Source organism: Pseudopipra pipra, chromosome 9 (genome assembly GCF_036250125.1).
Source record: "Pseudopipra pipra isolate bDixPip1 chromosome 9, bDixPip1.hap1, whole genome shotgun sequence".
In the NCBI taxonomy this organism is placed as follows: Eukaryota; Metazoa; Chordata; class Aves; order Passeriformes; family Pipridae; genus Pseudopipra; species Pseudopipra pipra.
Window position 1 is genome coordinate 13,887,731 of NC_087557.1, and position 15,689 is coordinate 13,903,419.

Genomic DNA, 15,689 nt, shown 5'->3' on the forward strand with positions numbered 1-15,689 from the left:
TAATTCCTCTGCGGACAGCCTACAGCTCCTGAGTGAGGTTAGTCATCTCTATACTCATGAAAACTTCCACTGCTTGTTCTCAGTTCTACATGCTGCTTCTGCTAAAAAGAGAAAATGACAATGAAGCTGCGTATTTATTTCAAGCATTTCTACTTGAAGCTTGGAAACAGTAGCAACTTCTTTGCTCATATTCCCAAACTTCTTTCCAGAGAGTAATCAATGCAAAAAAACTTCCTTTTGGCTTCTCTGAGAGCCACATCACCAGTTTTTATTGCCGTCTGTTCCTTTCTAACACCTCCACTTCTACCAAATAAAAATCAGCCTCTGGCACAGCTCAATCCATACAGTTCAGCTTCTGTTCAGCATCTCACGTGGACAGTGCTCTCACAAGCAACTCAGTTACTTTACTTTAAAAAAAACCTGCTTTTTTATATAAAGATACTCATAGCACCATCTCCCATAAAAATGTACCCTGCCTTTGTAAACCACTACAGATTAGTGACCAATCAGAGACCGACAAAATCATTTTGTGTTGTTTTTCTAAGTATGTCCCAGAAAAGTAAAGGTACACTGAGTTTACCACCTTCATTCTTAAAATCGTGGCACTGGTTTTGCTGTGCCTTGTCCTCTGTGACTAGTACAAGTGTAAACTTCAGGTTATTACCCTCTATGGCACTGACATAAAAGGAGTACCAAGAACACTTTCCTGATGTGAAGCTCGGATCAAGCAGCAGTCAACCATTCCTCTTCTCCATCGCTGAAATTAACTCCCCCAAGTCTCCGCTTAAAGTTCCAGAAATATCCAGCTAATTCCTTCAGTGGAACAGTTCGATGTTGCCAAAAGTGGTCCCACAGAGGCCTGCAGAGTACCCCACCTCCACCCCACAGGCATCAAGATCCAGAGCAACACAGGGAATTGGCCTGTTAAATTCAGCTCCAGAAAACTCTGATCATTTGAGTGCTTCCCATAGGTGCAGGAATGTAAAAGGTGACAATAGGAAAAGAAGCACAAAGTAGTTATTGTTCTCATGCAGAGATCTTTTGTATCAAGTTTCATCCTAAAATAGCTCTTTGCATTCATGTTATAACAGATAACAATGCATACATATAATGAATCACAGACATTTACAATGGGAAATACTAATAAAACATTGACTCCAATTTCATGATCAGCTATGTTCTAATACAAGATACAAATAGATAACAGGTATTACATTAAGAAACACAAAGAAAATAAGAAGTGCAGCAGTTGTTACCTTATTAGCATAAAATTAAAGTATCTGAATGCATAATTAACTGCAAGTATTAAGGCATTCATTTTTAGAGTCCAAAGAATTCCTTAAATTAATGTCTTTTAGGCAAATTTTTCTGTCATTCTGAAGAGTTCTCTTCACTGTGGGTTAATACTTTGAAGTTAGACAACACAAACTAATACAAAAGCCAATACATGAACGTGGCACAGAACAACAGCTGCAAAATGGCATTACCATATTCACATTTCAAGTTCCATTTATGTCTGTAATTAATATAAATAATCATAACTGTTGCATAAGATAACATAAAAATATGTACACATAGAAAATATAAAGCCAGACAGAGTGCTGCCAGTGTTGCATGTGTTATGCACTAAAAGACAGGATGATAATGCTTAATACTACTATGAGATATATGAAAGTTGATTCCAGCAATTGCACTATTTCATAATATAAGCAATTTCAGTTTCAAACTCTGGCAGAAATACAGTGAGTGCAACCTTTCATCATCTTATTTCAGATGTACTATAACATGATTATGTTTGTATTTTCACAGATAAAGCTTAACAAATCAAGGGACACTCGGTTTTAAATCACCCATATGCAGGGTTTATTAAACTATTTTTAAAGGAAACAACAAAAACAAAATATTTTTTCCCCTATGAAGTTTCTTTAGGCTCATTACAGTACTTCTGCATATAATTTATACTAATCTGAGTTTTGTAGGTCAGAAATAAGAGACAAATGATCTTATTATAGGAAAATGAGACAGAACCACAAACCTGCAAAAATCAGCCTTATTCACAAAACAATCAAATCTACTTTCAATTATTTTTAATTGATTATGCCAAGGATTTTCGTATATGAGTTCTTACAGTGTCCTGTCCTTCTTCCAACATCAAATAACAAATCAGAGTCGGGGGTGCTGCAGAAATTAATGAGACTAAATATGAAAAGCAGGTGAATTCCTAATACTGATGATGTCCTCTATTAAAGTTACTTCCCTCCTCTAGATCTTTCTTGTTTTCTTAACCCATTTTTTGTTTTCTTTACACTTAATATGCCAAGGTATTCAAAAAGACCAAACAAACCTCACTTTTGTCCTAAAAACTTGATTCTTCAAGTTGTCAATCCTATTGCAACATCTTTCATTTTAGCCTGATTTTCAAAGGAAACTATGATCACATATCTGTGCTGTCTGTACAGAAGCATGCATGTTTATACTATGAAGTTATCCCAGAACTTTTTAATTTAACTCATTTCAATTAAAATGAGAGGTTAACAACCTGAAAGAAACCAAGTACCTACAACTTTGATGAAAAAGGTAACAGGTGAAGAAATGCTATTCATACTCTAAAGATTCATGTAAACAATAATCAATTTATGCACAATCAACATCAGGCACTGGGGAACCCACCTGGGAGAATACCATCAGGAATATATCTTCTGCAGGGAAGGCTTCATGTGTGCTATTGTTTAGAAACAAGATAGGCCACCAGAAACAAGGCTTTACTAACCATGTATTTTGAAGAACTACTTATAATACAATATCCACAAGAAATCTAGCTTCTTATTTGTTAAATCATTTTTGATTTGTGGATTTCTTCTTCCTTGCAACTGAATTCTCAGATTCTGATAGTTACATACACTTCACAAACTTTTTAAACTCTGATAGGCATTCTTTAACAATGCTCAAGAGTTTTGACTTTTCCCTGCATTTTGTTTTTCTGTATCTGCATGTTTTGTTGTTCTTCTGTGTCTGCTTCAGTTCCCTTGGAGGGCAGAACATGCACCACACTACCTATTTTGATGACTTTTGTGCCCCAGGGGCTCACAGGCTTGCCCATTTCTTTTTACAATAAATGCAAACAAACCATCAGTTAACAGACAGCTGCAACATCCTTCCAAAAGAACAGCCTTGAAAAACATTGTTTACTCATGTGAACAGAAGATATCCTCCTACCCTTCAAAATAAGTGACTGACTGATGGATAGGCAAAAGCATTTGCTTTAACAGAATCAGACTGACATCAGTTTTCATGTTCTCTGCTGTCTGAACAGTATCAAGCTGATCAGATTTGTAATTCTCCTGAAGCACATCAAACCAACCAAAAAACCTGCAGTCCTTTCCTACACCGAACTTGTGGATTTGTCCAATGTAAGCTAGTGAGTAACAAATTTAACTATGGTAAAAATCCATTGTATAAACTGCATTTTACAACTCCTGAAACACAGAAATCATCTAGCTTCTTACAACTTCATTTGGCAGAAAGAAGAGAGCTGCAACTTACCCAATTTTCATTTGCTCTTTTTATCTGTTTTTTTAATTAGCTGCTTCAGAATGCCAGCTCCGGCCAAACAGTTGACCATCAGGCAATAAAACTCAAGAAAATACATCAGTTTATATTCAAGTGCAACTGGCAACCACTGACCCTACAAATAGCTTTTCTCGTGCAGCTAATTACAGTCACTTTTCTGTAGGGAGAAAAGAATTAGTGGGTCTGCATCTAATCTTGCAAGAAAGATGACCACAACTTATGCCTCAATTATTTTTTAAGTCACATGCAATTTGAGATCACATGAGTAGGTATGCTGTTCAACCTTATTCCCAAAATCAACAGAAAGCATATACAACAGATTTATATGTATGTTGCATATGGCCTCAGGCAGATTTTAACGGCAAAATATTGTGATATGGGTTGTGCTAAAGTACCTTACTATTCTTGTTCCAGAAATTTGGAGGGTTTTAAAGTAAAGATTTGGCTGAGGACATGAAATCCATCTGGCAAAATCTTACAACATTTAGTTTTGCAGAGAGATACTTATTATGTTTTTGTAGTGTACATGCATAGGCCTTTTCTTGGGTTTGACACTTGTCAGATCCGCATAGCATAAGGAGAGACCCCTGGCATCTTTTCAAGACTATACTCCACTGACACAGAGTTTTTCAACATAGCTATTTTACCTGAGAACAGCTCAATTCTTGAAACTATAATTTAAAATATATGTTATTTTAATATTTTAAAGAGACTTCTGTTTCATTCTTCTTCATAACAGTAAGAATTCATCTTCATATGCATTTAAAATGATGGAAAATTAGATTCCTATCTCTCAGGAAGCCATTTCAAAATAATATAAAACAGATTTGTAAAACCTGTTCAACCCAGACTGTTTTCTACTATGCCTGAAGTATTACATGTGCTAAACATGAAAGACTCATTAAGAAGAACTTTTGCTACTATGTCATTAAATAAGCATCAGTGCACAAAATAACATGCAACATACATATTTGAGACACTCTCTATTAAGAAAATTAACCAGACTCCTTAGAAACTTCAGAAACTCTCTAATCATCTACAACCCCTTATGCATCTGATATCTCAAAAAAAACCCTAAAAAAAGTAAAACCTAAAAATATTACGAGTTTACTTTTCTAGAATATATAAAGAAAGAGGAATGATTTCATGGTCTGAGTATGAAACTGGAAATTGTATCTTACATAATAATTTTCCAGGACAGAAACTAACCAAAGTGTCCTGATCTTCTCCCAGTACAATGGAGATAAATTAATTTATACTGAATTTATCAAATCTGTTTAGTTTACAAAGAATACATGAGACAGTTGGCTTCTAGGAGTGAGTTTTAGAGCACAGTAAAGCACATGTTTAGGTACATGCTAAAACCAACCAAAATGACATTGCTAGTTACTGAGAAATTCATGACTGCAAAATTTTTATTACTGGATAATTTATCTAGCCTGGCTAGAGAATGGTTTCAGGTAAAAAAGAAACCAAAGGACATTAATAATTTTAAGAAATAAGTATCCAATTCTCCCTAGGCAAACAGAACTTGCACAACTTGCAAAGTTTATAAAATTATGTACATAATTTGTAACATTATACTAATGTAAATGTAAAACATAGACTGACTAAAAAAAACCACAACTATAAGCTGGCCAAGGCCAGTGACCAATCAAAAACAAAACAAAACCAAACCAAACAAACAAAACCACCAAACCAGAAAACTTGACCAAAGTCTTGAGAGACAGAAGTCTGTATATATGCTGCTCTGACAGTTTAATTGAATCAAGACATAAAGATGCACAGACAGTAAAACCAGATAAAACGCAAAAAGAAATCTGTAAACTATCAAAGCAAATATTACCATTGGCTTTACCTTAGAGCTTTTTAATGAATTTAAATTCTACAGTTAGGTGTTTTTATACATTTTAGAATTAACACTAACATTCAAAAAGACACTTTAAGTTTTTTCAGGGCCAAAGGAACACAAGCTTTTTCTTCAAATCAATAGTCTAGCATTTATAGTCAATTAAATGGAGAATGAAAAGTTAGCAAATGAACTCCTAAGGAATATTAAGTATATGCTGTCCGCACATATTGAAATCTGTGTTTGCTATGTTTTTATACAGAAATATCTTCATATAATCTCCCAAAGCAAAATTAATCATGCTTTCTAGCAGACCATTATCAACAAACTCTGCCATGAGAGAGAAGAAACAAAACACTGAAAAACAGGGACTGCAAAACAGAGTCTTAATGTATGAATTGCCTTCTTCTTGCAAGAGGATGACTACTTCTGGCACTTTTTGCAGAAAAGCTTTAACATTTGCCACATTAGTCCTTTTATCTTCCATCAGCATCTGTAGTCAACTACTGCTTCGGTCAAAGGTCCCATGTTTTCTTTTAATTTTATTTTAAGAGAGGAGGCACAAACTCAGAGAAAAGAGTTTTAAGTCCTGCAGTTTCAAATTCCTTTTGTAACTCCTTCAGTGTTGAGTATTCTTTGACTTCAAATGTCTGAAACCTACATTGTAAAAGGGAAACTCATTAACATGTCCAGATTTGTCAGAATGTAATTATCAATTCTGTTACTTCTCTATCCACAACACTACTAAATTATACCTTTTATGCTGTGATTGTACTTCTGTCTCACACAGTACACTCATCATTTTCTCTTTGCATTTCTTTCCGCTTGAGTCCACATCTACCTTACAAGTTTTCTGAAGAATCAAGTAGTCCTAAATGACAAAAAAAAAAAGAAAAAAACCCAAAATATTAAATGTCACTGAGTATCTTCAAAGTTTAGTAAAAAATGCAAAAATTCATATGAAACATACAGACTTTTTTTTCAGAACATAGCAATCAAACTTTGAAAGTGCCCATCCCAAACAGTGCATGACTGCTTCTATTCATCAGTTTGAAATTAAGTGCAGGCTTAAATGATTTAGAAAAGCCAAAACATTCTCCTCCAACATTGCCACAAAAACCCATCTAATGCAGTGGGACTTCATAAGTATAGACAACAATTTCAAAGCCCAGGCATGCATGAGGAGCACCAAGTCAAGGAAAGAAACAGTTAGTAATGAGTTAGAAATATGTCTGTTATTCATTTCACATCACAATTTTTTCTACTTTCTGGGGCATTTGGGAAATACAGGAAACTGAACCTAGGCATATTTAAGTCAGGAAACAAAGGGAATACAGGGGTATAGCTGCAGTGATAAGCAAAGCAATACAGACCACAGGTCTACAAGTATCACTGGTTTCTTTCATATAGAATACCTTCTTTCTCTTAAATCAGAATAAAGTTGCTGGGCCTTCCTATTCTCATAATGATCAATTTGCTTCCAAAACCATTAATCTCAGAAAAACACAGACAAAATATTCAGACATGTAGGCTTCAGTGGTAAATCGATAGAACTAGTCAACATTCATTGTTCCTGCACCTTAATGCTGCTCCTGTCACCCTGAAGAAGAATCAATATTATCTTGCCCATGAACATCAGTCTTCCAGTCAGCCTTAGATCTGAAGCCCATTTTTCCACAGTTTTCACGTATTTTGCCTTTGCTCTCATGTGATCTAAATGCAAAAGGAGCATCCAGATACCATCTTCTGCACTTGTTCCTTTTGACGAAGTAGTTTTTTCACTGCAAACTGTTGCTGATTGCTTAATGACATCTTTAAGATGCTGCTGTATCCAAAGAATCAGATCATGTACCATGGGTTCAGAAAGATGCTTCTTTGCTTGTTCAAGTAATTTGTCTTTCACGTCCATACATTGGGCCCTTGTAAGCTGGTCTGAGTTAACAGAAATATCTGGTACAGTTGATGGATAACTGACTGGTAAATGAAATAACAACTTTAAAAGTACATCTGTATCCAGCAGTTCTTTCACAGTGATTTGAATTCTGAATGAGATTCCATGCGTCTCTGGAAATATAAAAAAAAAATAAACATTAATAGTTTGTTTCAAGTTGGAATACACATATATCATTAGGTCATATAATTTTCTCTAACAATTCCACTCAAATTACTGCAATTTCATACAAAATAAGGGTGTGGGGTTTTTTTGCAGGGTGGGGTGGTTGTACCCAATGGCTTAAGCTATACCTGCAGGGAATCCTGAAATTAAACACTTCCACAACATAGTAGAAGGAAAGTTATTAACACATTCTAGAAAGTATTCACACATTTTGGCTCTTTCAAAGTCTAGACAAGCCAGGAATAAAGAACTGTATCTCTCAAACACATAACTCAGCTTCTACAGCTCAATAGCAGCAGCAAGGACAACTGAAAATAGAGACTTTTCTGGATGGACTCAGCACTGCCTTAACTTTGCTCCTAAAGAAATCTGTAAGACTTCTAACATCAATACCAGGCAAACAGACTTGCACTGGATATTTTTGAAGACAACCAGTCAAAAGCAGTTCCGCACTAACAAGAGACTTGGAAATAAAGAAGTAGGATTCTTTGTCCCCTACAACTTGCAGAGAAAATATGCTTAAATCTTGTCTGTCAACTCCTCTACAACGGTGGGATTGATATAATGAAAACAACTCTGTTGGATATCTGACTCTCGATACTACATATATAAATATGCATATACTTATATAAATGTATGTTTATATATCTGCATATTTACTCAAAATCTGTAGCATCTACTTTAGAACAGAATTATTTTCAAAGTGAAAAGGATACAAACAGTATGCAGCAGGAAGGGCTAAAGACCACATCCTTCTAATAAACCATATAATCAAAGATGCTTAATATGAAAATTATGTACGGTAATTCCTGAAATAAAACCTTTCGTGGAAAAACAATACAAAACTTGACAAAGTGAGAAGTGAGGACAAAGACCTAACCTACTTTTGCTCCTCTGCCATGAAGTAAGATGGTATCAATCAGATAAAAGATGATCTTCTTCAGATGTTCTCTGCTTCACCCCTTTGATGCATTCTAAGCACTTCACCCCTTTTCTTTAAAAAATTGCTAAAATGTCAGGCTGATTCATTCTATAAGGGCAGGAGAAGCCAGATTTGAAAGGCAGATTAGAACAGAGCTGAGTTTCAGACCAGCTCTTTTGAAGTGACTTGCGTTCTTCTCCCCCTACCTTACCTTACCTTCCTTTACATGACAGTCAGTTGAATTATGTTTGATTGGTATTGCTGACACTGCTAACCAACCTCAGTGCTCTCCATGATTTTATATTAGAAACTTACTAAATAAGTGAAAGGACCTAAAAGTTACTTGGACAGACAGAAGCACTTTAGAGAGCAAACCCAAGGGCTTGTTTCCAAACCTCCTTCCTGTATCATACAAAGAACTCTCTAGGTCGGGGCAGTCACAAAATAAAATCAGCAAACCCTCCAAACCCAACAATAAAAGTCTAGCAGTACTATAAAGAAGTCTCCAAATATCTACAGGCCATCACTGCCTAAAGAGAGTCAAATCCAGTGCTGAAAGCAGTGATGCAAATCCAGAGAATTAAACAAAACTACACCCAACCATGCCCATACCCACAGGCACTATGTGTCAAAGTGCTGTTCCCTGCCAACACGATCCATGTCCAATCTTCCAAGATGCTATGAAAGGTTCCAGGCTATTTTAAAGGCAAATGTACTCCTCAGAAAAGCATGAGCCTTGGAAGAGACCCTCACACATGGTCAGCAGCTATGCAGGGGGACCTCAAGCCTTCCCATTCCAATCTCTGTCTTCTGCTGCCCAGACAAATGTTTCTTCCTGGTACTAATGATGATGGTTCCTCTGCCATTACACTCAGCACACACAGTCATAGACGCAAGAAGAAAAGACTGCACTGCACCTCCTGGGACCCCCAGCACCCTCCGGGCCACCACAGAGGGTCTCTGCACACCCCTGAGCATCACACCAGACACAGACAGTGCCTGCTGCCCCAGCTCCTTCTGCCACCCCTTACTCAGGGCAGCCACACCAGGTGCAGCCAGCTGGAAGCAAGCTGCACCTGGTTGAACGGTAGGAACATTATTGTACTCCTGCCTGTGAATCACTTTATTTTCAGCTATCTTGCCAAGAGATTTTAAAATGCACAACCTATATAAAAGAATACTACTCTATTACCAGCTTAATTACAGTGACAGAAAAACATGTTACTTTTCTGAAAATCCTCATAGGATTTTTTCACTAGCTTGTCATAACAGATCTCACCAACTCAGAAATAACCTAGGGATAAACAGACAGGCCAACCCTGCCCCTTCAACAAGGGCCTCCTGCTGCAGTGATCTTATTCTTAAGCCTGCAACAATCTCACACCTTTCCCTGTGATGATGAACTAATCCAAAGGAAGCAGTGCAGCCTCGCATCCCAAAGTGTATCACCCTGAGCCATTGCAAAAAGCCCAGCCGTGCTCATTTACATCTACTTCAGACTCACTTTTAAAAAAGGAGAATCAGTTCAAAACCTACAGCATCCAAAGTTTATTTAAACGTTGCAGCGTCCATTTTCTGCACCAGCGCTGCAGACGCCGGCAGAACAAAGAGCAAACCACCGGTGCCCTGCACAACCTGGCTCCAAAGGAACATTTCCTTTGTTTGCACATGCTACAAGGGCTGAGTTGTCTTCACAGCAACATGGTGATTATTTCTGAAATAAAAGGTTGGGTATGACTGTTCTGCTGGCATTTCATGTGCTAATCAGACTAAACTCAATATATTTTAACTCATTTTCCCCATAGCTGCATGCTTATCAGTATATTTAGCTCTAGCATACTTCAGATTTTTTCTTATGTTCCATGTCAACCAGACAGATATCCCCCTCCTCTCCTGCCCAAAGGCATTTTATGCAACACATGCAGTCTATTTTTAAATTCAGAAAATGGCACCTACTAACGTACAAGCTTAGAATATCTAAATATATTTTTATAGCAAGCTTGGTGAGCAGACTAGAAGAGAACAGATTAACAATTAAATTATGGATTTCTATCTGTAACACTAATCTTTGCATATAGATATGTAAGGTAAAAAAGATACGCTGTAATTAGTTTATTTAAATTCATCAACACATTGGTTTTAATAAAAACACATTTTACATTCTGAATACTTCATTGTTAAATTCCAGAAAGCCAAAGTTTTTACCATACCAAGAGACCTGCAAAAGAATTTCCTTACATTCCTCAAAACCATAAATCCCCAATGGCCTCCTTTTTGATCTTGTGGATCTACACACAAATTACTCTTAATATATTAGAGATATCACAACATAACAGTCTTACTGGAAGTTATGTCTGTGCCCCGTCTGTCAATGATAATTTATATGGTTCAAAGAGATAAAGTAAATATAAGCTAATGACTACAGCAAAAGTTAATTGTATACAGACTAAAGGATTCTGTAGCTCCAACATAGGACAGGTAAATTCCAAAAGTAAGAAAAATACCAATAATCATTGTTGTAAATAATCTTTTCAATTCCAGCAGAAAACTATGGAAATCACCAGAGATACCTGATCCTAACATATCATGAACAGAGCCTGGCTAAAAGCCCTACAAGGTCACGTAAAGTCAGTATAAATAAAATAGCCTGTTCTCGTTCTGCATTTGTGGCACCTCACTTCATGTTCCTGGAAGGCTTCTAAGCCTTTTACATTCTGGTAACTTATAAACACAAAATCATTCTTCCATATATGAAGCACCAAGAAGAATGTGCATATATTTGGCTAACAGATCTGGAGGAACAGACATGTATATGCATTGTTCAGGTATGTTCACAATTTTTAAAATTAACATCTGGTAAGCCTGGATACTGTATTTTCAAACCATGCCCAAAATAACATTATTGAACTTTTTCACTTTAAGAAGATAAAGCTCAGTTGAAACATTTCAGCAATCACATTTTAAAAATACAACCTTATAAAATGGCAGAATTACATGCCTACACTGGAGTAAGAGGTGTGTCACGCAGATCTAGACACAAAATTCTGCTTTTAGATTACCCCAGTTAATTGTGCTCCCTGCAAACACTGATGTCTTCATCCTTCTGAGGCTGTCTACACACATAGTTTTTAGTTAAAGTGAGTCGCTCAAAAGCAGCCGCATGTAACTTCACAGTACAAAGCCATTTTCATGGAATCACAGAATGGTTGATGTTGGCAGGAACCTCATCCAACCTCTCCCCTCAAGCAGGGCCACCTACAGTAGGCTGCCCAGGACAATGTCCAGATGGCTTTTGACCCCAGGGAGAGAGACTCCACAACCTCTGCGCAACCTCTTCCAATGCTCAGTCAGTCTCACAGTAAGAAAGTGTTTTCTTAATAATCCCAGTCCTCTCAGGCTGAATACACACATATGCAGACAAAATCTGACAGCAGACCACTGCATCCCTCTTTAACAGCATTCCCCAGGACTTCAGTGAAGTCCAACCAGCAGGAAGCCACTTGCTGTCCATCACTCTGCTGGGGAGCTGAGCAGCACTCTGCAATAGCTCCTAGGGCACCAGGGAAGAGTGATACAGAATATAGGCATATTCTGTGCATCTCTGTGAGTGTGTGTATCTCTCTCCAACAAATATGCAAGAGTTGTCACATCCGTGGTATGCACTACGCAAAATTTACTTATGATCTGGATCTCACACAGACACGCAACACTTGCATATGCCACCTGACATTTAAGCCTGATAGTAACTGCTGTTGTACACTGGAACTACTGAGGTTTATTCTCCCTTGCTGAAGGGGCATCTTCACATCACCACACAGCACAGACTGATAAATGTCATCCCTTAACACGACGTTCTAAACAGTGGCTAGTGCAGAAACCGTGAAGTAAAGGTGTCTACACTGACTGCATTCCTACCCTACAGCAACCAGCAGCTGACAGGAGCAAGGAGTACAGACCATCCGACCATTCCACCAGCACCAGACACACACATCAGCGTCAGTACCCTGTAAAACCTACAGCCATACACATCTTGCTGAAGCTGGAGAACACCTGGCACATCATAGGGCCCAGACTATTACCTTACCCCAGAAAAACAGAAATCACCCAAGCACAGCATGGTCTCACGCTGATCTCATACACAGCAAAAGCTACACCCCTATTAAGTATTACAGGATAAACACCTGATCCTCTTACACGTATGAGATTCACCTGGTTATCTACCTAGGTAAGAGCCAGCCCCTTCCCAGCGCGGACCTTCCCAGCTGCCAGTGCCTGCAGGCGTTGGGCACAGCCGGGACAGCGAAGGTCGCTAACTATAACCGAGCCGGGCCCGCTGGGCTCCGTGCCCTAAGCGCGGCAGTACCGACACACGGCGGGTCAGGGACAGGGACGGGCGCCGAGCTCCAACACAGGAGCGACTGAGCCGCCCGCAGGGCAGTGGGGCCGGGCCGCCGCCGGGGCAGCGGGAGGGTCCGGGCTGCGGACAGGGCGCGGCCGCGTCACCTGAGGCCGCCAGCAGCTCGCAGCCGCCCGGCTCGCAGTAGATGGCGGCGAGCGCCGACAGCTCCTCGCGCGCCAGCTCCGACATGGCCGCCGGGGGCGGGCGCGGTGCCCCCTGCCGGTCGCGCGCCCGGCACCACGGCCGCCAGGGGGCGCCGTCGGCCCGGCCCGCGCCGCAGGGACGCGAACAAAATGGCGGCTCCCCGCGCGCGTGTCGCTCTTCTTCCCTGTCCCCCTCTCTGCGTCCCTCCCTGCCCCGCGGTGCGCAGCGCTGGGCGACCTTCCGATCCCGGGCGACCTTCCGATCCCCGCCGACCTCGGGCCCTGGGCGGCCCGCCGGTGCGCTGCCGCACATACCCATACACAAAGATTTACTGGAATATAAAATTAGGCTTCTTGTATTCAGTCATTGTAGCTTCACAATCCCGTTACCAGCCATCACACCGAGGTCTTGCACAGCCGACAGCACCGTTAGCTCCCAGGCATAATGATCTCAAACGTTCAGTATGTTCCGTTATTATAAAATCACTTTTAAAAGGAAGCAATAGGGGGGTTACTTTTCAAGAGAGTATACCCTGCTATTTCTAAGTCCCTAAATTCAGTTGAAATAACAAGAAACACGAGAGCGCTGGGCCGGGAAGAAGGGGGATGCTGTGACGGAGCGGCACTGCCGGGTGCAGCCCCTGCCGCTGTCAGAAGGCTGTGCTGGAAATTAGCCTTAGAAGTGCCTCATTATATTATTAAGAACTTTCTCGCCCCGGTCTTTCCCCCTTCTCTTCATGTACTTTGCATATTCCATTTTACATGTTTAAATAAAAAAGTCGATGTAAATGTCTTTTAAATTGACACTATCAGAAGACATGGAGGTCCCTATGAATAAGTTACTGCACTCTGACATTTGGAAGTCATCAAATAAGACAGTATAATGTCAGCTTGATATTTTTCACACTATGAAAATATCAGCTTCATGTCAAAGATCTAAATTCCATCTTAATGTAATAAGTTTTCTTGTATTCACAGACAACTGAAAATGCTAAATATTTAAATTCAAAATGAACTTCTACAGTTACAATCTGGCCTTCATATTCCATTATTAATAAATTGAAGGCCAAGATCTTATTTCCCCTTTTTTTTTAATGATTTCTTCAAACATTGCAGTGTCGATAGAATAGCATTAGCCATATTCTTTAAATGGATTCTTTCCTATCAGCATGTGGCAAAGTTAAAAAAGTAAAGCTCCACTTTTTAGTCAGCCTACATTAAACCAGCTCCAACATCCTGTCATAAAACGATTGTGCCACCAGTATCTTCCACTTTGCCTGACAAGCCAAACAGAATGCAACCTTTCATACAAAGGTAAGATAAATCTTCCCAGTGTTATTTGCAAAAGTAGTGTCCTTTGCTTTCCACTCACTACAATTACAGCCTTAATCAATTAGGTGTTGCTTCGACAACCACTAGTGATTATATATAAAACAATGCATTTAGACTTGTTTTCCCCTGAGTGGTGAATCAGGGGAGGAGTAGACAGACATTTGGGAAAAAAATGTCCATCTCTATCTTTTTACCATCTTTTCCATGCCAGCCACTCAGGCTTCTCCTCTACCACAACTGCACACAGTCCTAAAGGTGTGTACTCTAGAAGGCATTAAAGGACCAGTAGGAAGAGTGTGAAAATCACTGCAGCTGCCCATTTTGGGGGTCACAAGACAGACACTAATGAGGAACTCATAACCACAGCAAAGGTGGTGGATAACCAGTACAATACAAACCACATCCGTCTCTGGCACTGCTGTAGGACAACTACGGATCCCACATTTTCTGCTACAACAACTTTGCCAGCTCTACTGTAGCCAGAATGGCATTCTTACCAGCTAGAACTGTCCTTACCTGAGTTAAATAGCACTGCTTTTTCTGATACGTAAGAAAGAAGGTACCATTTCTGTAATAAATGTGTTATTGCAATAGTAGAAGTTTTCCCAAAAATGGCTTGTACAAAAGTGGCAGAGAGAAACCAACATGAAAACCTGTAAATTCTCTCCAAAATAAGCTAAAAGGCAAAAGCTTGAAGAAAACAGAAGGAACCCCAGTAATTGTGAAAATACATGATAAATCATGGAGGTGTTTTCCCACCAGTTTTCTCAAGTACAGCTCGTGCAAAAGTCTGGGTTTTGTTTGGGTTTTTTTTTTGGCCCAAAGCATGTAGTTTTTTACTATTGGAATAAACTCATTTAACAAAAAAATCTACGTTGCAAATTAAAACTACCAAAATTTACATGGTTTGTTCTAAGGTTAAATTCAACATTTTCCATGAGGTTTTGCTTTTCAGTTTTTGAAAATGAGTTAATGAACTCTCATTGATATATACAAAAAAGACCTTCTCCAATTTGAGAAAAAACAAATCAGAGAAAAAATATTTTCTATTACTTTTCCTTTAGAAGCAAGTTTTTCAAGGATTTGTGATCTAGCAGTGCTTTTTAAAGGCACTTGCATTTATCCTCCATGCATCAAACTGCTCTAAGTCAATTCCCCAAGACACTTAATCTTTTGGCAGATGGAAACTCATTTTGAAAGTGCACTAATGATCAATTAAAGCATTAGCTGTCTCTACAGACAGGAAGTTTATGGGGTCACAGTCTTCAGAAGCTGCAGGCAAGAGCAGCAGTATGTTAGCAAAATAGCTAAAACTTCCTGTAGTTACCACAAAAATTGGCAAAACATTGGAAAACAAA

General features: G+C 39.0%; 1 protein-coding gene across 3 annotated transcripts; it reads right to left on the reverse strand.

Annotated features, from left to right (window-relative positions):
• Positions 1-1,017: 1,017 nt before the first annotated feature.
• Positions 1,018-13,412, reverse strand: RWDD3 (RWD domain containing 3). 3 transcript variants are annotated; one of them, XM_064664713.1, is made up of 4 exons: positions 13,390-13,412; positions 6,999-7,483; positions 6,175-6,290; positions 1,018-6,076 (listed from the first exon to the last, which is right to left on the reverse strand). In XM_064664713.1, exons 1-4 carry the CDS (start codon positions 13,394-13,396, stop codon positions 5,962-5,964), a joined length of 723 nt encoding a protein of 240 aa, XP_064520783.1. In that variant the 5' UTR covers positions 13,397-13,412; the 3' UTR covers positions 1,018-5,961. The 3 variants fall into 3 exon arrangements, with proteins under 3 accessions (XP_064520783.1, XP_064520784.1, XP_064520782.1); XM_064664714.1 differs by lacking the exon at positions 13,390-13,412 and adding an exon at positions 13,315-13,333; XM_064664712.1 differs by lacking the exon at positions 13,390-13,412 and adding an exon at positions 12,961-13,083.
• Between the last annotated feature and the right edge of the window lie 2,277 nt (positions 13,413-15,689).

Bases quoted from the DNA above. Each gene is read 5' to 3' on its own strand.
- RWDD3 (XM_064664712.1), bottom strand. From the start codon at position 13,045: ATGTCGGAGCTGGCGCGCGAGGAGCTGTCGGCGCTCGCCGCCATCTAC. The intron at 7,484-12,960 runs GTGACGCGGCCG...TTATATTTCCAG, and splicing joins CGAGCTGCTGGCGGCCTCAG to AGACGCATGGAATCTCATTC. The intron at 6,077-6,174 runs GTATAATTTAGT...TTTACAATGTAG, and splicing joins GTACAATCACAGCATAAAAG to GTTTCAGACATTTGAAGTCA.